This window comes from Telopea speciosissima, chromosome 3 (assembly GCF_018873765.1).
Source record: "Telopea speciosissima isolate NSW1024214 ecotype Mountain lineage chromosome 3, Tspe_v1, whole genome shotgun sequence".
NCBI lineage: Eukaryota > Viridiplantae > Streptophyta > Magnoliopsida > Proteales > Proteaceae > Telopea > Telopea speciosissima.
The window spans coordinates 52,838,999-52,860,957 of record NC_057918.1 but is presented as its reverse complement, the minus strand read 5'-3'; the positions used below and the strand labels follow the sequence as shown (position 1 = coordinate 52,860,957).

At 38.1% G+C, this 21,959-nt stretch overlaps 1 protein-coding gene and 1 long non-coding RNA gene across 2 annotated transcripts in view; one reads left to right on the top strand and one right to left on the bottom strand.

Moving 5' to 3' along the window:
• Positions 1-20,257, top strand: part of LOC122656083 (acetyl-CoA acetyltransferase, cytosolic 1-like) — a 34,852-nt gene extending 14,595 nt beyond the window's left edge. Inside the window, exons 9-14 of the mRNA XM_043850519.1 lie at positions 9,231-9,330; positions 9,478-9,588; positions 9,682-9,723; positions 9,875-9,961; positions 10,671-10,774; positions 19,958-20,257. Coding sequence (XP_043706454.1) covers positions 9,231-9,330; positions 9,478-9,588; positions 9,682-9,723; positions 9,875-9,961; positions 10,671-10,760 — 430 coding nt within the window. The 3' untranslated portion in view covers positions 10,761-10,774; positions 19,958-20,257. The remainder of the gene's footprint in view (positions 1-9,230; positions 9,331-9,477; positions 9,589-9,681; positions 9,724-9,874; positions 9,962-10,670; positions 10,775-19,957) is intronic.
• LOC122656085 lies at positions 142-18,520 on the bottom strand. The gene is made up of 3 exons (XR_006332039.1): positions 18,508-18,520; positions 13,559-13,560; positions 142-274 (listed from the first exon to the last, which is right to left on the bottom strand). It is a non-coding gene; the product is annotated as an uncharacterized LOC122656085 (long non-coding RNA).
• Positions 20,258-21,959: the final 1,702 nt, after the last annotated feature.

Sequence of the window (21,959 nt, the reverse complement as noted above, 5' to 3'; positions counted from 1 at the left end):
TTTAGGGTAGGCTTCTTCTCAGAGTCGACCATCTTCTATACCTTCACCACTGGCTCAAGTAATATAATGACCTTTTTCAGGTCATGCCAGAACTGTTCATTAGATATGTCGATTGGGCTGCTCTACCTCCTAGAGAACCTAACTCCCTCCAACTATACTACTACTCTAAAGCAAACATAGATCTGAGTCCTACCTTCTTTGCCTCAAAGCTCTTTAGGGTAATGTAGTTGGTGGCAAATTGAGTAATGCCCGGCCTAACCAAATCCCCACCATACTTGGTCCTCAATATCTGTTGGGCATGTCCATGGTTGTACACAAATTTGGCTACTTGTCTTGCCCTCTCGACCACACTTCATACCAAGGTCTTCTTCTCCATGTCCTTCAGCATGAGGTTAATGCAGTGGGATGCATATGGGGTCCAAAACAGGTGGTACATGCTATTATTCATCAGTCTCTCCCTCGCCTTCTTGAAGTTACTACCGTTTTCTGTGACCACTTGGACAACATTCTCTATCCCCACCTCTTGGACCACCTCCAACAATCTGTATATGTCACACCCACTCCCTATAACTAGGGCCTAGTTGTTTAATTCGGCGAATTATTCGGCCGAACCAAATTTTACTAATAATTCGCCCGAATACGAACTGGGTTCAAAGAAGCGGTAAAATTCGGATTCGGGAATTATTCAGGAGAAGAATTATTCGGAATAATGCGTTTGGTAATTTTAAAGATTCGGTCAAAAAAGCGGTAAAAAAGCGGACTAAATAAAGCGCGAATTTTACCGGAGAAGGTACCACATCAGTGCTAGCCAGCACAGGTATAGCTGCATTACAATCTAAAAGAGTGAACTGCGTGGTATGAGCTTCACTAAGCCCAATGAGGAGTCAGAATGTGCAAACACACACACATAGTCCATGAATGCATGAATGAATTCATTTTATTATTCCCTTAGACAACAAATTCTAAGTCTGGGTAAAGTACTACTGCAACACATTAGGTAGTATCCCTGGTCTTGAAAACGCACAACGGACCCTAGCGGATATCAAACCCTAGTTGCGATTATAAGCCTGCCAGTCTCCGACTGCGACCTAGTTCTCCTCCTAGCAAGCCCCAAACAACCCCGTCCCGACGTTCGATACCGAAAATACGGTCGGATACCTGAACTCAGTCCGCTTCCGGACGAACTCTCATCGTACCACAGGAGTACCTCAGCTAATCATCATCAAGCCTACCCCGTGGGTTGTCCAACACCGAACCCCCTGTCTGCAAGGGGTCGTAGTACTGGGTCATGTCTCATCCTAACCAGCATACATCTATGTGAACAATGGCACATGCATATGCATATACTAGAGGTTGAGATCATAGTATCGGATTAAACGTCGGCAACACTATCCTCCCGTCTCCTCTAGTATAAACACACATATAAATAGTACGGCGAGTACGACACCAGAACACCCTCGGCCACTCTGTAACCCGTTTCCAAAGCCTTATTCAATAATCATCTCTAATGTAGCAATTATAATATAAACACAGTGAGTTTCCCGCCAACCACACCGTAACCCGTTTCCAAGGCCTAGTCTATCTGCATATGCCCTACTTAATAGTATGGCAATCACGAGTCCAGCAATCCCTCGGCACTCGGATCTCATTTCCCACACAATCATCTCATTCATTACAACAGTCACACTTTGAATATTCAAAGTTATCCTAACATCTAGCAAGATATATAAATAACAACAAGCATAACAATAGTATAACCTAAACTAGCAATCATAGTGAAGATTATTAAATAGTAAACATGTCATTCCTAATTATGTTAAGCATGCATCATTTAATTATGCATGAATGTTCCTACAGAGGTTCATATCGAAAACACTCCTTAAATTAAGTCGAGGATCCAACCCACTCACCTTCGGCAAAATAGGTGATTCGATGTACACGATTGTTTATCCCTGATTCGACCTCACCGGAGTTGTGTTTATGACCTAATTCATGAGTAAAAGGTTGATTAATTATATGCGCATAAAAGGTTTCGAAGATCCTCGATCACAACTGGAGAAGACTCACAGGACAAGCCACAGGTCGATCTTGCGGTTGGTTACACTGACCGACCGGTCAGCCCTGTAGAAGCTCCCATTAGGCCACAGGTCAATGGTGCGGATGATCCTCCTGATCTACCGCACGATCGATCTATCAGGCTTCCGGATGTTGTGTTTAGTTGAGTTTGTTCACTCCTTAGCCTAGGTTGAAGGGGGCTTGAAGGGGTCTATAAGGCTTCACTCTCACACTTGTTTGAGCATCAAATGCCCCAATAAACACCTCCAATTCATGGAGAGGTGCTCCTACCATGCTTTTCAACCTAGAAACCCTAGGTTTAGGTCAATCTCCTACTTAAGCATCAATGTAAGTTCAAGAGGGGGGGTTTGAGGGCACCGAAGTGAGTCAAATATATGTAAGGTTCACCTCCAATGCTTGGAGGCATGGTCAATCCATTGGTTAGGGTCTAAGGTTAAAGGTATGAATCATCCTTGCCAATGGGCTGAGGGATTTAGTTGCCTTGAGGTTGGAGGGAGTGCAAAGTTCCCAAGGAAAGCACAATGAAGTGGCTACAAGTGTAGCCCTAGGTTCCAACCCCAAAACCCATGTGAGAATCCCAAGCCCTAGGTCTCATTCTCAAGGAAATGGAGCAAGAGTGAGTAAAGCATGTAAGCTTATCTTATAGGTTGAGCTTGGATCCAAGACGATGCTCCCTAGCCACCTTCTACTTCCTTTTCTTCCTTCTTTCTCTCCGTCACTCTCTTCCCACGCTTTTGGCTTGAGGAGAAAGTGAAATGAGCTTTGGGAGTTTGTCTTTTTATAGACCAAGGCTCACTGAGGCCTGTTTCGTTGGAGGGTTTTCTTCCCAACTTTAAATCACTTTAAACCTGATGTAGATAAGTCACTTAGGGCTTATTTTGGTGGAAATAAGCTTTGGTTTGGGTTGTTTATGAATTGGAACTTTGATCCCATGAGTTTATTTTGAAATTGGCCCATTTAATGGGCCTAAAATATGGGTAGAAAATAGGAAAACGGGATTTACTTCTTTAATTTAGTTAGTGTCCTATTTTGAGTTTGTTTTCTTTATTATTTCACTTTCCTAGTCAATTTAGGTTACCTTATTAGTTAGGATAGGGATAGGCATTTCCTTTTTAGTGTCCAAGTTTGCTGATTCTGAACTAAGTCTATTTTTGAGTCTTCTATATAAGTTTGTAAGGGAGGCCAGCATTGGACACGAATTGATTAATGAAATATTGGCTTAAGCCTTTGTTAAAAATCCTGAGATAGGTTGGGTGAGATGCCCAGGGTGAGCTGAGATAGCCATCTCCTTCCCCAACCCCCTCCATTGATCTTCAATCTAGCTCCATTCAAGTTTCAATTCTGCCATAGCCGATCTCTTGAAGAAACATATTCAGTTGCTGGAATTTCTTTGCAAGGTTCAAGATATTTTCAAACAAGAAGTAAGTCTGAAATTGAAATTCTGCAGCTATTCTTCTTCCCTTCTAGAAGGTCACATGCAAGGTGATTTTCGCGAGAATTCTGCCCTGCCAAATCTAACCGTTAGAACCTGTTGAAATTTTGATCGAATCTTCCTCGAACCCTAAGAGAGACTTGATTCAAATTTCATTACCATCCACCCAGCCGAAATTAGAATTTTACCCCTTAATCCTATTTCTACTAGGATTCCTCAATAACTTCAGATTTAGTCATCTGATTTAACTATAACTTTCAGGATCTCTTCTCTCCCATATAATCCACTCTCTCCGAACTTAACCCTAACATCTAACCCTAGGTCCCATCAAACCCTAACCCTAATTTTACAATTTTCACATCTTTGACCTAGCCGAATTACCCATTCAAGAACAGATCCTGGTTATTAGCTTCTAGTTAGTCTTCTACCAATCTAGAACTATATTATAATTGATGTAAATAAGTCACTTAGGGTTTATTTTAGTGGAAATAAGCTTTGGGTTGGGTCATATATGCATTGGGACTTTGATCCCATGGGTTTATTTTGTAATTGGTCAACTTAATGGGCCTAAAATATGGGTAGAAAATAGGAAAACGGGATTTACTTACTTAGTTTAGTGAGAGTCCTAGTTTGAGTTGTTTTATTTATTATTTCACTTTCTTAGTCAATTTAGGTTACCTTATTAGTTAAAGATAGGGTTGGGCCTTACCTTTTTAGTGTCTAAGTCTATTTTTAAGTCTTCTTAATGAAATATTGGCTTTAGCCTTTGTGAAAATCCTGAGATAGGTTGGGTGAGATGCCCATTCCCTTCCCCATCCCCTTCCCCTTCCATCGCTTATTGAATCCAAACCCTAATTTTGTTCAAATTGAGTTTAAGAGTGCTACAAGCTGCTGAGATTTCTTTCAACTGATTGTCACACTGATTTCTTGAAGATTAGTACATCAAGATCATTGCTGCTTGAACAGGTTACAAATTTGTGGGTTTTTAATTGTTACTTTAACCAAGGAAATTGTTCCCTCATTTGAGTTCCCATTGTTCTCTCTTATTTCCCTTATTTTTAGTTATTGTTCCCTTGGTTCCCTCATATGATTTTAGTTTCCATTGTTCTCTTGGTTCCCTCATATGATTTCTTGTTTATTGGAGGGTTTTTTTTTATTTGATCTTGCTTGAGATTAGACCTATTCAGGTTCTAGTCTTACATTAAAACCCTACGCAAGTTGTGTGGGTCCACCAACATTTCATCACAAGAGGTGGGATAACTTGGTTACACTTCACACTTCTCTGGGACACACAGGGTTGGGTCCACCTTGAAGTCTAGTGGGGCCCACAAAGGAAAATAACTCAATTTCATCACCACAGGTCGATCCTGCAGTTGATCCCCCTGATCTACCGCATGATCGACCTCAAGCTGTTTGACAGCACTTTTGAGGTCTAAATGCTTGCTGTCCAAGGTCATAAGGGGGGGGGGGGGGTTTAAGTACACCATTGGCACTATGTCAACATTCATTGTAAGGTAGATACAACATGGTTATACATGTACCATTGATCATTCCGAAAGTGGAGTCGAGGCTCTCCTCCTACGGATATCTTCACATCCTTGGCAGGTGCACCGAGGGTAATCAATAAGTCTTTCACCATCGATGAACATCCCCAACTTCCTATAAATGAACCTTTCTGCCACAGGCTCACCCGTCGCCCGATCCATGATTTTGTGTGTCGGCTTGACTGTTATGGTCCATAAATCACTGGTTTACGCAGCCAGCGCATCTACACACAATTTCAAATTAGTACTGGTTTGGGCACGGTTGTAACAGTATGTATATTTTGCATCCTTCTTTTCCTTGGATGCATCCATTGACTCTAGGATCACAGTCCTACCATCACAGTATACGATGAAGTTGATGATGGGCTCTCCAGTAAGTCCAGTCCAACCATCACACATGATAGTGGCACCATAGTCTGACCATGTCACCTTAAGGGTTTTTATGTACTCTAGCTCCTTTCTTTGTTGTGGCAAAGACGCATTCATCAACTTGTAAAAAGTGGGCCCCTTCACCCCTTCCCCAACCTTCGTTACAGTTTCTAGCATATTCTGATAGTAGGGTCCCTCAGTAGCATGTGTTGGGATATTGTGGTAAAAGAACCACTTCGACACTATCTCACCCACTTTACCCTTTCAATTAGGCCACACATGCTTCAAATTTCTGTCTATTGCTCTGAGTCCTGAAAATTGCAGGATCCTGCTCAAGTATGTCAACATCCTCATCTATTGGACCCCCCTCATACTCTGAGCTCTCTGAAAAGGCAACATTGTCTGCTTCTGTTTCTTCTTACATTGTGTAGAAGAACTACTACCATCGACCTTTGGTGCAACTACTCTAGTAGAACCAGCTCATCCCCTGAACTCTCTGGCTCTATCATCCTCTTGCATATGTGTAACTCGGCTCGCTGCCCTAGCAAACCGTTTCTTTCTCGCCTCTACCTTTGTCTCTGATGCAGGTGCATTGCCTTGGATCGACCCAAACCCGTTTGGGTATCCATGTGATCATGAACCGGGTCCAACTGGGTCTTTGGGTTCTGTAGGATTTAATTTATTTATTTATTAGGGTTTAGTGGTAGAGTCCTTTCCATACTTTATTTTTTGAGGTTAAATAAAGATTGAGTTGATTTAATATTTTATTTCAATTAGGAGTCTTTATGTTTAATTTCAGTTTTAGATTAGGAGTCTTTATTTTCTCTCTTTAAATACAAACTTGTAACTGTCGATTTAGACAGATTTGAGAATGAAATTTGGATTGAGTTGTTTATGGTGGTCGTGTGATCTCTCTTTCTCTCTTCCTCCTCTCTCTTATCATCCTTTTCTTTAATATTCCTCCCCACCCTGTTCTGGCGATTGAATATTTACTCTCGATTTGGTGGCGATTTCCCTCATATCTTGTTCTTTCTCCCTCCTATTTTGGGCATAAGATCCACACCCTAGGGCGACCTGAACCTTAGTTTCATCGCTGCTGCGAGATATCCATCTGGATCCATATCTGAACCTGCAACTCCCGCGCTGGTTCTTGTTTCAGAAAAGTTCTATTAGTCTTCAAGCTGTTGAATCAATTGATTTCTTGCTGGAATCCATAGGGCTATGGGTCAGAAGCCTTATCCTGAAGGTTCGAATGCGTAGGAGATAAAATCAAGTGATTTCTTCTCTTGAAATTAATTCTGGGTTTTCCGCCAAAGGGTTCCCAAGGTTGAAGACGAAGAACCTTTCCTTTTCTCACGATAGTTTAGGTTACTTTGGGTTTGTTTTACTTTTTGTCATCATTACCTTCTCACCCCACTTTCCATAACTACCCCGTCTTTTACCTTTTATCCCCTCAAGTGCCTGCCTTAACTTTTCTTCCAAGTTTGTCCCTGCATAATTAATCTAATCCCTTTTAGGTCCGATCTTCTTTACCTACCAATTTACTCCTTAGAGAATCTGGTTATTTACAATTGTGCCATTGCACCTTGGATTTGAGTGTTCCCTTGATTGGGTGGGCCCCTAAGCAACCCAATAAGGGTTATTCCAACCCGGGTCTGCATTAGTCTCCACATCACCACACATGTAGGCGTCATCACTATCAAAATCAAAGCCATCCCCTGCTCCTGCCTCTGCCTGTCTCTCCAGCACTGTTTCATCAAACTCTTCCATTGCCTTCTGCTTATCTAACCTCTTTATTCTTCCCTTCATGAGGGCGGCCATGGCCTTCTGCACCTCAAGAGAGGGACCCTAGGGCGGTTATTATCTTTGATTTGCAGCCGTCAGCCCATCAATGAAGGTTGAAGCCTCGAAGAGTCGAAGGAGAGTAGGAGACCCGCACAACCCGTTAATGAAGGTCGAGGCCTCCAAGAGTCGAAGGATTGTAGGAGACCGTAGGAACTGGGAAGGAGAAATTAGGATTACCTTCAGAGTTCAGCCTTTAGCGGCCGCTCAACCTTTACCCTTTTGCGATTAGGGATTTACCGATTTAGGTTTAGGGTTCGGCAAAGTTTAAAGTTTTAACGTTTTGTCTTTTTTTTTTTTTTAGTTTGGCTGAATAATAAGTAATTTATATTTTATACACACATATATATTCTTAATGCAATACAGGGTCAGGCTGGCCGGTCCGGCCTCAGTCCAAGGCCTAAACCCACGCCCGACCTGACCCGACCCAGCCAGGGCCAGGAAAACACTAAATCCAATCCCGCCCTACGGGCTGAAAAACCAGGCCCAGCTGGCTCAGGGCGGACACAGGCTGGCCGGGCTTTTTTAACACCCACTAGGCATTTGGCTACACCCAGTATACACCTGCCAAATGCCACTTCAGTCTTGTGGCCCCACCTCCCATGATTTTATTCCCACAGTAGTTGCGTTGTGAATTCTTATAATTTCCAATGGGTACCCATGCCTTAATGCTATGTCTCCCCCATCTCCTCCTTGAGCAGCCATGATGTACTCTTCTTCACTATTGCAACAAAAAGTGCCACATTATTAATTTTTCTATACCAATTAATAATCCTTTGACAACAATAAAGCTGTTTCCTAGTTTTACTTTACTCTTATATACTTTTTTTAATTAAAATTAATTTTTATAGTTTAAAAAAACTATACCCAAATTAACCAAAATTTAAGAATGGAAAAACACATTAATCACCATTGTTGAGTTGAAAAATACTTTCAGAAATTTTCATTATTTTTTAAACCAAAGCAGTATTTTCCTTATTTTTCATGTTTTTTTGAATTTAACTTATTTTTCTAATTTTCAAAAATAAAAAATCATTTTTAGATAGGAAGAAAAGCAACACCGTGAGGTCGTAGATCGATCTCCAATGTCTAACATATAAAACATTGAGCTCCAACCAATCTATATTAACCCTTTTTTAATTTTTTGTTTAAAGAATTTTTTTAAAAAAATGTAAAAATAATTTAATATAGAAAAAAATTCCAAATCAGTGAAGTCATAAATCTCCCTACAATAAAATATAAAAAATTAAAGCCTAACCATTACATATTTATCCCCTTTTTTTTACAAAAATTTGAATTTAGGGTAAAAGTGTATACCTCAAAGTTTGAATCTTCAACAATTCTCGCTCAAATGCACCAAATTGTTCTAGATATGTTATAGTAGTCTCCGTTTTCCACCAAGATTTGCTGGAGATTTGGCCAAATAACTCAAAAACTGGGGTTTCTAGCAATTTCTGTCAAACCAGGCAACAACTACCCATTTTGATCTAAATGTTGCTGCTTATATAAAGAATCACAGCGTTTCAGTCATTACGAAACCGAAACCTACTTAAATTTCGACCAAAACTCTCAGGTTTCGGTTGAAACAATGTATTTCTGCAGAGACGCATGCCAATTCGTTTAAACTGGGTTGAAACTGAATCATTCGCGAGATTTTGGTGGTTTCGACTGAATTCTCGAACATTGTATGGTATGATAACACACTGTTTAGAAACAACTCTTTGATGGTTATTTTAGTTCTAATATTTTGCAGCTTTTGCTACTTATATTCTAGTTTTATTTATGTGGCAGTTTGTTAAATAGTCCCTCCCCCTTTTCCTCAGTAAGTAATCTTGATGATCTTTACTTAGCATCATTTTGAGGAAGTGCTCTGGTAGTGAGTAATGCAAACTGAGGTTGTCATGACCATTTTGAAGTCTGCTGTGGGAAAAACTCAAATGAGTTTCTTAACTTCTTGTCGTTGACAGTGATGGTGCTGCTGCTCTAGTGTTAGTGAGTGGAGAGAAGGCACTTAAACTTGGACTACAAGTAATTGCTAAGATCACAGGCTATGCTGATGCGGCTCAGGTATTTTAAAGAGATTGTAGAGTTGCAAACGTGCTAATAATCATTCTGAAATAAAATGAGAGGAAACTTTGCTCCTGCCATTTCTGTATCCAATTATTTTGTCAGAGTACCATGATATTCAGCATTGAGATGAGGTGGTCTGTGCAGGCACCTGAGTTATTTACAACAGCTCCTGCCCTTGCAATTCCGAAAGCCATTTCAAATGCTGGTTTGGAAGCTTCACAAGTCGATTATTATGAAATAAATGAAGCCTTTTCTGTGAGATTATGTTCTTTGAGAAAGTTTTTTTAAGCATCTTATTTATCGATATCTTTGTTTTGACAGTCATATTTGCTCCTCTATACTCTGCAGGTTGTAGCTCTTGCAAACCAAAAGCTGCTAGGGCTTAAGCCTGTGAGTCTCTAACTTCTCTTTGTAATACTTTTGTCATAGTGATTTTGGTGAATTTTTTTCTTAGGTTGTGGAATCCATCTTTGTTTCTTTAACTTGGTGATTATCACCAGCTGCTTTTCTTCAAGAAGTGTCTCTTTTATTGCACATGCAGGAGATAGTTAATGTGCATGGTGGGGCTGTATCTTTAGGGCATCCTTTAGGGTGCAGTGGAGCTCGTATCTTGGTCACACTATTGGGGGTATATTTTTGATGGTTTACTTTTATTCATTTGGCATGCAAAGTTGACTGATTTTTATCCATTTAGGCTCCATTTTGGTTACAAGTAATATAATGAAAGAGAAGTGAATTTTTTTTATTTTTTTGGGGGGTGGGGGGTGGAGAAAGAGAAGTGAAATTGATTTTAAAAAGAAAAAGGGAATTTTGTAATCATTAGTTAACATGATTTTATAACCTACTTAAATTTCTTGCATATTGAGTAATGATACTTTTCAGATGTAATTTTTATTTTACTTTTCAAATCCAAGGGATTTGGATGCAAAATAAAGTAAACTTTAATAGTTAAATTTGAAATGATATGGAGCTTGTGACAGAGTCATGTCAGGTAATGATTACAAAACTTTTAAAGTTTGAAAATTTTCACTTGCCTTATTTCCCTTGCAACCAGATGGAGCCTTAATATTTGTGTTACGAATTGCCAAACAACATTATATTTTTTCCTTATTTCCTTTCAGAAGATTATGTGTTGCGTTGCTTGTCCACATATTAGGATCCTGAACACAAGGAAGCTTTCTCCGTTTATGCTCTTTCTGCTTATATGCTAGAATTTTATTGATGGGAGTGAACTAAATTCCTGTAGGCAGCATGGAATGGATTTAACCAATTCATGTTATATTTAAGATACAGAAAGTCTTTTGCTTTTTCTCAGTTGAGGTTTAATGATGTTATAGGTACTGAGGCAGAAAAATGGGAAATACGGAGTTGCTGGAGTTTGCAATGGGGGTGGAGGAGCGTCTGCTGCTGTTCTAGAGCTCATATAAGCATTTTATATGTGGTTAGATTCATACTCTCAATTATTGTTCATAATTCTACATTTTCTTTTTAGTATATCACTAGTTTGGGTGAGAAATATAGGGCTTAGTTTCACTGTAGAGTGTTTTAAATACAAGGAGAATACTGAAATGCTAAAATATAGGTCTTAGTTTCACTGAATTTAAACATGTTCAATAACGTGGATCAAGTTCAGCATGGCACTCTACTTTGAACTGATCCACATTATTTTTACTTGGTTGATTTGCTGAAGGAATAAAAAATTATATACAATTTTTACCATGATTTTGGTGTTGGCATGCTTAAGCATATTATCACAATACACCCTCTAACTCAGCTAAAATTTCACATGATTCACTAAATTTATTGTTACCAGCATAGTTGTCAAGACGTTGGAGGGCCGCCTAAGCGCTTAGTTGACAAGGTGTCCTAATATAATCTAGAATAACAATGATATAATTATGCTTATATCTGCTACATCATGAATAAATTAATAGCCCGTTAAAGCAAGTAAGCAACAGCAAACGCAATGAAGATATGTTAGCATGCTAGTATTGGCACTAGTCTGTTTCTGTGCTCAACAACAGGGATGGAATTAAAGAACAGATTAAACATCCCATTTTCAAACTAATAAAATTTAACATGCCTGGCCCAGCCCGGCCTGTTGACACACCTATAATAAATAACATGCCATTAACAAATTGTGGGCAAAGAATTAAAATTCAAATCCAAGGTTAAAAAAAGGAAAAACTATGTAATCTGAGCAAGTAAGCTATACAACCAAAATAGCAGTTATTTAAGCGAACAAACTGAAGAGACTCAATCAGCTGACACAACATAAAGAAATTACTGAGATTGAAAAAATAAAGACCACTACATTTAGAATAGCAGAAACAGAAAATAAAGGGAAAATAATGTTCCAGAACCAGTCTGCACACACTCTATAATACATTTAGAAGGTGAAGCAAAAGAAGAAGAAGAGCAGCAGGAGGAAGAACCAAATAAGAAGCAAAAGAAAAAGAGGAAAAAAAGAAAAAAAAAGAAAACAGAAACAAAGAAGGGGGAAAAAGGAAATCATAAATCATATCTCATATACTTCTTAAAAGAACAAACTTCTTTGTTTTTTTTGTATACTTATTCAGATGACAAAAATGTCCTCCCTCCTCTTCACAAACAATACTTCTCTCCACCTTATATCTTGAACCGTCGCCCCCCCCCCCCCCTCTCCTATCTCTCATCCCCTCTTGCTCGAAAGCTTATGGTTCTTAGCTAAACGACACCTCCCTCCCTTCTCTCCTAGAAATACTCCTCTCTCGGATAAAACTCCCATTGCTCTTCAAACTTAATCTCCCTCTCACTTCATCCTTATTTCTTCCCTCTCTGGCTCACCCACGATAGTCCCCCTTGGCTAAATGACAACTCCCTCCCTTCCCTCTCTCCTAGAAATACTTCTCCCTTACTCTTCAATCTTATTCATATTTCTCTACTTCTCCTCTGTGAACCTGGAGACCTGGCCCATCATAACAACGTAATCGCTGCATTTCATTGGAGATATGTACTGATTTACAAGAAAGTAGTATCCCTTTCAACCTAAGCACTTAACGTGCAGAGAAACGCTTAATATTTGCCATGTTCTGGGCCCGTAGAGTTTCACAGGTTTATGAACAAAATGGTGAAATAAAGTGATTCAGATTTCATATTGGTGATAGCATCCGCTAAATTATGAGTCGCTTACAACCAGTGTGACTCCATGCATCCCATGTTCTTCTCCAACGATGCCTACTGTACTAGACACCAGTTTGATCGTTAATTATGAGTCGTTTTATTTCATCAGTGGAGTACTAATACAGTGCAGCAAGAGATGAGGACAGAAGATGATCATCAAGTTCGTGTTGCCTCATGACAAGTTCCAAAGCTGTTAGTTTGGTTTGGCATTAAGGAGGACTTCATTTATAAGTTGAGAATTTGGTTTCTAATTCCTGGTTACTGCAGAAGCTTTATATTTACGTTTTTGCACAATGTGAATTTAATTTATCTGATGTATTAATTGTTTATCTGCTCTTGATAGCAGAAAGAAGAAGGCAGTTCATAAGAACTTTAACAACGTACAGATGAAAAAAAGGCTCTAGAGCACCATGAAGAGAATAGGGGCGAATGCCATCCCTGCCATAGTGGAAGTCAACATATTCAAGGATGACATTATCATCCAGTTTCTAAACCCCTAGGATACAACCAACTAGACATGAGATTTGTGGTCATCTACATCCATACAAACCTTCTTATATTTGCTAATTGTTTGTTTGAGTTCAAGTGTCAAGGGCTGCCAACAACTTGGATTGTTAGTGTCTCTTTTTTTTTTTACCTTGAATATTATCTGGAACCCAGGGGAGGCCCCTAAAATTTTATTAATAAAAGTGGAAATAAAAACCAAATACAAGGGGGAGACATTGCTGCCTTACCCCAACCCATAGGAGCTCAAACTCTCAACCACTCAGACAAGGAAAACCCCTACCCCTTAATCAGAATGAAACCAAAAGAATAAATCAAGCACTACCTTTTTTGAAAAACCGGCAAACCAGCCTTGTCTTCCTGTAAAATATGCCGAAGCTCCCCCGGAGGCTCTTCCTCAAATTTGAAAACTGTGTTGACTGCCGTTCTGCAAGCCTAATTGGCCAGCCAATCAGCCGCGCTGTTACTTTCCCTAAACGTGAAGGAAATCACCGAGCGAGTAGAGTTACACAACATTAATATTTCCTGAAACCAATATCATCCATTCCAGAGAATACACTTCTTCTGGTTGATCACTCTAACCGTAGAAGCTGAATCGGAGTTCACCACAACATCCGTAAAGCCCATATCTGAACACAGCTTCAGGCCATCCCTCAAAGCCCTTAATTCGGCCATCGAGTTGGTGCATTCCCCATAGAAATTAGCGAATGCCGCCAGCGCATACCTGTCCTTGTTTCTAATAACCCCTCCACCGCCACCTAACCCTGGGTTACCTTTACAAGCCCCATCCACATTCAGCTTCACAGAAACAAATGGCAGGCACCAACAAATCGAGATTGGAGGTTTTAACTTCGAAGGAATAGCCTCTAAACCGAAACAACTCACAATTAGCGCTTCCCTTGCAATAACTGAATGCTTGACCTTGGCAGGATATGGAATACTTCGCACCCAAACCTTGATTTTTTCTATACTCGTACACGCGGTGCGTCGGACTTCGCCATGCCTCCTATTATTCCTTTCCCGCTAAAGCTCCCAAACAATAAGGGATGGAAGAAAGCCAATAATGTCACCACACAAGCTTTTGTTATTATCTAAATTCTGCCAAAATAAAATTCGGCTCCGTACCAGTATGAATTAAATCAACATCAAAAAGTCTTGTCAAATAAATCCATACCTTTGCCGCTGTTCTCCCCCTAATCAGACAGTGGTTGGCCGTGTCCCTCTTTGGATTACCACAACAGAAGCATTTAGACATTAGGGGAATGCCAATGGCCATTAGTGAATCATCTGTGGGGATCTTGCCATTGAGGGGCTGCCATGTAAAAAAGACTACCTTTATGGGCAGTGATTGATTCCAAATCCATTTTGCGTAGGGGACTGTAGTTGCTTGTTGCCTAACTTCATTCCAGACCGATTTAGTGGTGAATCGGCCATTGCCAGAAAGGGTCCAGACCAACTTATCACTCTTTTGTTGGTGATTGTAAAATGCCCATTGATGAGGTCCCTCCCCTCTGGCGAATCAATTTGGTTCAAAACAGATTGGTTCCACACACCATTCTCATCCACCACATCTTTCACACGTAGAGAAAGATCAACCTGAAGAGCATTATCCACTTTATCAATAAGAGGGCCCGCCCCTAACCAATTGTTAGTGTCTCTTTGCTGATTAAAGGTGCTCCATCATTGGATGCTGTTCATTTTGTTCCCTTTCCAAATGAAATTATTGTAATTGAAGGATTGTCATCGTTTTGCTGATGCCTTTGCTGGTTGTAGCCTCAATTATTTTTCTTTCAATTAGCTTTTATTTATGTTTTCATTGTATTTTTCTTTTTTGATTGGCTAATATATGAATTTCTTTTGCTCCACAATTACAGGATCTTCTCCCTGGAATCGTCAACCAATTGGGTATGCCTTCATTCACTCCTATAACCATGTTTTTTTTGCTTTATAATTCCACTGATGTCTCTCTCTCTCTCTCATAATTATATTGGATGGGTAAATCCTACTATTTCTCTCCTATTTAATAGGAAACAAAATCTCGCACTAAATTTCTTTCCCCCTTTCTATCCACGTTTTACCTCCTCCTTATCCTATTTATTAGGAAACAAAATCTCCCCATCTTTCTCTCCCTCCTTCCTATCCACGCTTTTCCTCCTCGTCCTATTTGTTAGGAAACAAAATCTTCCTTCTCATCTCAAAATCTCCCTTCTTCTCCCTCTCAAGTTTCTCCCCTACCCAATTCTTCTCTCACATTCCCTCCATTCTCTCATAATTATTTTGAATGAGTAGATCCTATGATTTCTGTCTCTCTTTTCTTATTTATTAGTACACAAAATCTCCCCTTTCTCATCTAAAAATCTCCACTTTCCCCCCTCTCCCTCTCACATTCTCCCCTCCCCAACTCTCTCTCATGACCCTGCATTCTCTCTCATAATTCTAAATAGATGAGGTGCAAGAGTAACTTGAATTTTTATTAAAGAAATTTTTTAATTCAAATAATGTTTTGGTATATAAAAGGCGGCTGTTTGAACTTCATGTCATCAAAATGATCAGAGATACTTAAGTACTTTATTTCAATATTCTGTAGTCCTTTGAGATTGATCAAATTTGTCTATATTTTGGCACTCCATTGCAAGGTTTAAAGTATCGGTATCGGGTATTGTATCGGTCGGGCGATTTTAAGAGACGTATCGTATCGATCGGTGCAGAAACGCATGAAAATGATCAAAATACACATGGAAATATACTTTTGGACACAAAAAACAATATAAGCAAGCAATTTATATCATATATCATGCATATACACTAAGAATTGTGAATAATCAATAACCAGACAAGTGCGGCACTTTGAAATTGTTGTAAAAGATTAAAAGATGAGATTTTTTACATGTAGAGTCACTCTATTGCCATGAAGAATGTCGGGATGAATCTCTAAGGTGTTTTTACATTGCCCTGCTAACTCTACAGGGCACTTTGTACACTTGGCAACATTTCCATATCCTCCTGCCATGTATTCTTTTTGCCGAGTTACCCCACCTCCAAGATGTTGAGTGTCACAGAAGCTACACTGTGTATGCAATCTGTTGTTGTTTATCTTGGTACAATAAGACTACCCAATGTCTTGTTGTCGAGGCATCGTCCTAAACACCAAATAAAAGTAGATAATTATATAAGTATTAAACTATATTAAAATCCACACATCAATAATTTATACGAGTAAAGTATCTGTCTATGTGATGCATGTCATGCATTGCATCATTTGCATGTACTTAGCAAAGTTTCCCTAAGCAAACTTTAAACATTTTTATATTTTCCACAGTTAGTTTCACATTATTTAATTTTTCAGAAATTAAAAAAATGACATAATAATCTAATATACTACATTAGCATACAATTATATAAATAATATGAATGTAAGTCTTCTCTTGTATTTGAGCAATTGAGACATTTTATCAAACTATAATGAAAGAGTAAAGATGAAAAAATCATGGATTTTTTAATTTTTTTTAAAGTATTTTATAATTTCAGAAAATAGCAACAAAATAAAAAAAATACAGATTTTAGGGTAAAAATATAATCTTCATGGAAGGTGATAGATCTATACATAATGTAATACATATATTATATACATTAGCATATATTTTAATTTTTGGAAGAAAATAAAAAAAATTCATTTTTTAGAAGCAATTTTCGATTTTGGGTGAAAAATGCATTGTAAATGTATACAAAGACTGCAATACTAAGTTAGTTTAACCTATTCTCTTTGAATCCTATAAGAAAAAAGAACTAAAATCAAAGATTTGAAACAAAAAATCAAATTTTTTTTCCAAAAAACCTACCTTTCCCTTCTAGAACACCTTCAATCTTCGATTTTAGGAAGATGGATGCAGCAACTGATGTGAATCCACCTCTATTAGTATCGTTTTTCACCAAGGAATGGAAGCGCTCATGTGATTTGGGCAAAAAATTGGATTTCAAGCTTGATTTTAGGGGTTTTTCCTTGGCTGGACAGGTCTTTTTTCCGCCCAGAGAAGCCTCTGGTTCGCGTTCTGCTGGAAACACAGGAGAAAAGCACGTGTTCTTTTAAGTGTTGAGACGTATCGATACGTACCGATACATATCGATGCATACCGATACGTTAAAAAATAATAAAAAATGGAAAAAGTACATCTCGGATGTATTGATATGTATCGACCGTATCGTATCGTATCGATACAGTCGAGACATTTATTTAAAAAAAAAATAGAGACGTCTTGTTATGTATCGTATCGACCACGACCGATACCGAGACGATACGAGACGGACCGATACTTTAAACATTGCTCCCTTCTCTTTTATACTGGATTTCAATAGATAAAGAGTTTAGAGTTTGGGATAATAAAAGCTCTTTATCTAGCTTGGAGTTTTAATAAAATTTCATTCTCTAGCTTGGAGTTTGGGATAATATTATATTACTATGCCACCTTTATCTAGTGGTTCAAATGTCTTAAAGCAAATTTTGAAGCCACAAATGCATATTTCTCTAGATTCCTAAATCTCATTGTTAATATTCTTTTCCTGTTTTGTCTTTATAATGCAATAATACTATAATCATCAACTGTTCGATTTTAACTTTTTATATTCTTTGAGTGGCTGAACTATTGATATTATGTATTCTCAAGGATTTGATTTGATTTTTACCATATTATATTACAAGAGATCTGATTTAGGTGCTCAGATGGGTTCGCAAAGCTTTCTTACCTTCATCAAATAATAGAAAATGACATCAAGAATTACTAAAATACTCATTTGAAGAATAAGCTCAAGAAGTTTTAGAGGCCTTGATGGCAATACCAAAGGTAGGTTCTCAGGTTCTTAGCCGAGTTGAAGCCCTCCAATGTTTACCATTGTTACATGAGATGAAACAAACATCGCAACATATGCCTTGACCAATGAGAACATTTTCCAAGATTGCCCCAAGGGTGGATGGAGAATTTACAAAAATCTCCCCCTTCGTCCCTCTTCTATCCCTCTCTCTCACGTTTTTTTCCCTCATCCCTCCCCCATTCCTCTCTCCCTCTCGTACATCTCTTCCGGCCCCCTCTTTTCCTTTGTTACTTCCTTCTATGAACCATTATAGACGGTGAGCTATCTTTTATTTACAAAAGCTTGGGAGAGAGGAAAATGGTGGGTTTTGGCTTAAATAGGCCCAACTCAACATCAAAGCACCACCTACAAAAATTTCAAATAATTTATCAGGCAGAACTTAAAATCATTAACATGAATGCGAAAACCAACACATTTGGTGTCACCTTTATTCTCATTTCTCAAGAATTACTCTACCTTTTCTATGCTTATAGCTAAGGTTACCAAATAGTTAAGTCAACCTTTTCGAACATATGGGTAGAATTTATAGATAATTTATTTAATTTTTTTAAATTAATCACGAGAAACGTGTTTGATCAAAGTTCATAACAAAGTGTAGGTCCTCTCATTAGTGTGTAGATGTTGAGAAGTACCTTTTCAAACTCTCCCTCACCACTTATATGTGCATCTCCTCCGCCAACCTTCATTTTCATTCTCTTTCTCTCTCATACACACACCCACTGAGATTCTTGCCAATATATTCCTACCAATTTATTCTCTGTTCCTAGCAATTTATTGTCTGCCACCTAATAAATGCCTACACATGCATTTGCACGTGTTTATTGAAAGGCATTTCCACTTCAACCCAACAATTGGATTGTTCATTGAACTCTTAGAAACTATCAAATTTCTGTTGGAATGTTGGATTGTTCTGCCAAAGTAATGTGAGAAATAGGAAGAAGAACCAAAGGTATGAAGCACTTTAAATACCAAGCAACCATGGTGCCTATTAGTTTACTTATCATAGAGAATCAGATAAAATGAAGAACAAAGTTAAACAGTGTGCATGGGGCCATAGGCAAGGTTTGTTGGTTTCCACATTTCGGGTGAGCCTTGCTGGCCCATTGCAGCAATAAAGATAATGATGCAAAATTAAGGATTGTAATACTATCAGGAAAACTAACTTGTAGTTTACCTCTCCCCTGTCGAGACTCATACCTTATCAACTCCTATTACAAGTTTTGAAAAAACAATAGATTTCTTGAAAACTCCTTATGTAATTGCAGTGCCCACGTTTGAGGTCTATCCTAAGCAACATAACTACCTCTCCTGTTGAGACTCATATATATATATATATGTAATATGTATACACAGTGGCATGCCCATGGCTATCGAGATGAGTTGTTGCATACCAATCATTTGATTTCGTTATATATATATATATATATAGTAACTAAGTGATTCCATGCTTCTCACCTGCATGATACTGTGTACACAAACAAGTAGGATTATTAGGAACATCAATTAAGGATATATACAGTGGCATGCCCATGGTTATCGAGACGAGTTGTTGCATACCAATCATTTGATTTCGGTCTATCCTTGAACTTTGGTATATCTTTCCCTCAAAAAATAAATATATTAAAAAAAGGATTGCACATCTTCAGACTTCCAAATATAGAACAAAACATGTTGAAAACTTTTGAGATCTTTTCAGTGGAAGAGACAATTTCTATACAATTTATTGTAGATTCACTAATCTAGTTCCGAGGATTGAAAGAATTGAGGGATATGAAATGATTGCCTATGGTTGCACCTTCTGGTTCTTAAGAGATTACCATTTACTGTTCTAACAAATTATGCAGTGTTCATAACTGAATTTTACAGTTCCAACAAATGTTATATTATGAACATGGCTAAATGATGAAGAAAAAAGGCTTAATTGCTATTGTAATGGAAACATTGACCATTATTTTACCAAGGGAAACAGTTGGATACATGTTGGTAACCTCCAGTAATATGTGAACGCATCTATCAATTACTCGCAGTTTCTATTACTTGTTTTAGTTTATTAAGGTTGTTTGGCTAGTCATGGAATGCTTTGTTTATGCAGGTCATTTGCAAGGGTAGGAGATTTTCTTCATTATGAAAGGTTGCCATAACTGGTGTCCTGTTAAAGTGTTACATTTTCATTTTTTAGTATCCTCTCCAGTAATAAGTATTAGTAGTGATGTATTTAGACCCAGTAAATCCCTTCTCTGCGCACCTCAATCTCACCCTCTTTAGATTATCATATTTTTCATCAGGCGAATCCAATAGTTATGAGATGAAGCAAAATAACCTGGACTATACATTGGTTATTGGTACTGTGCAGGAAGTTTGTCAATTAAAATGATCTTAGCTGCCTAAATTACTAACTGTTATTTTGCCAGTTTGCATTGGTCCATGTGGTTGATGGCATTTGACCGAGAAATCTGGGTCATCTACCGATTACCCCTGATTCTCAAAATGGTAAATGGAATCTGGCCAAGAGCATGCAAATATCTCATTTCTTGGTTATTTTATTATCCTCCCCTTTGTCATCGAGACCACTTGAATCTAAATCTACAATTTTTTTGAAAGAATAGACTCCAAATATTTGAGATCTAAGGAAATATGTACTTCTCCATGTGATTCCAATTTTGCCGTTTCCATCGGTTCTGGTAAATTTCTAGCTATTTTGAGTCGGAATCAGATTGGAATTTGATGGAGAAGGGTTTTTCTTTCCTTTGGCGCCATGATCATGCCATTTGGAATTTTAGAGATGGCTGTCTGTTATGTTTGAATCTATAGAAAATGGAAGGAAAGGATGAATGAGTTGCGTTTGACTGCTTTCCAGGGAAAGCCTGAGAAGTCGCAGTTTTTTTTTTTTTATTTGGTTAAATGAGAAGGTGCAGTTACTCCTGAAGATTTCCCAATTGTTTAGTTACATTCCTAGTGAAAAGAAACAAACTAGGGAACGATTTTGGCAAGCTTGTGCATTATTGGCCGATCTTGTATTAGTGATGGAGATCGATACTGATTCTTGTTTTTTCCCCCTTGCTTTTAACTAACAATTCCTGACCGATATGAATCCATAAATTGTAACGGAACAAGGGTGGTGTTAAAAAAAAAAAGAATCAGATTTATTTTTAAAGAACATAAGGGTAAATCTGTCCGATCAAGACGGTTACTAGTTACTAAAACCCAGATTGGAAAAGCTTGCTCTTTTACTTGCTGTTGATTTCACGGCAACGCATCTTTTCACAAAAAAAAAATTGTCCACAGGGAAAGCAACCAAATGTAGCAAGACAATTGTTTAAACACTAATTTATAAATTTTACACCTTACTTTTAGTTATTGACCGAAATGTCATGTATGCTTTAAAGCCGTGCATTGTACGTACCATGAAAGGGGTTACCTTTTGAATTTGAATAACAAAGTGGGAAGGTAGAGTAGAAGATTGTGGACAGTTAATCTTCTTTTTCCATTGTGATTTTCTTTTCTTTAAAGTTTTTGAAGTAATTGAGGCACAGGAAAGATCTCATTTTTCGTTTTGATTAAAAGTTGGATGTTATTCCATCACATTTAATTGAGTCGTATGACCCCGTATGCCCGCACTATCTATCATATATTGCCCATTACGGTTGACCGATCTACTTGAGCGACTGGAAAAAGAGTCAAACATAGACTAGAACAATCTTTGGAGTGTCTGAAAATCTAAATACATTTTTTTTGTTGAAATATTCCAAGTACACTTTACCAAGCTGACGAATCAAATTTTCTGCCCTAGGAGCTCTTAAATTAGCAACATATATTCAGGAATGTTTAAGAAATATTACTTGATTACACAAATTGTTAATATCAATTATCAACAGACACGGCCTTTTTCATTCTCTTAGTGTTTGTTTATATAGGAGAGAGAGAGAGAGTTTGGGCTAATTGAATGCTTTCAATGCATTGTGTTTTTTGCTTGTTTGTATAATGTCTAAAATTGGGAGGATTGAACTCTATGTTTACTGTTTCCTTTTGGAGTAGGAAAGAAAGAGAAGACGTCCGCTTTTTTTTGCGTTTCTCCAAGTCTGCCTGCTAGTGGT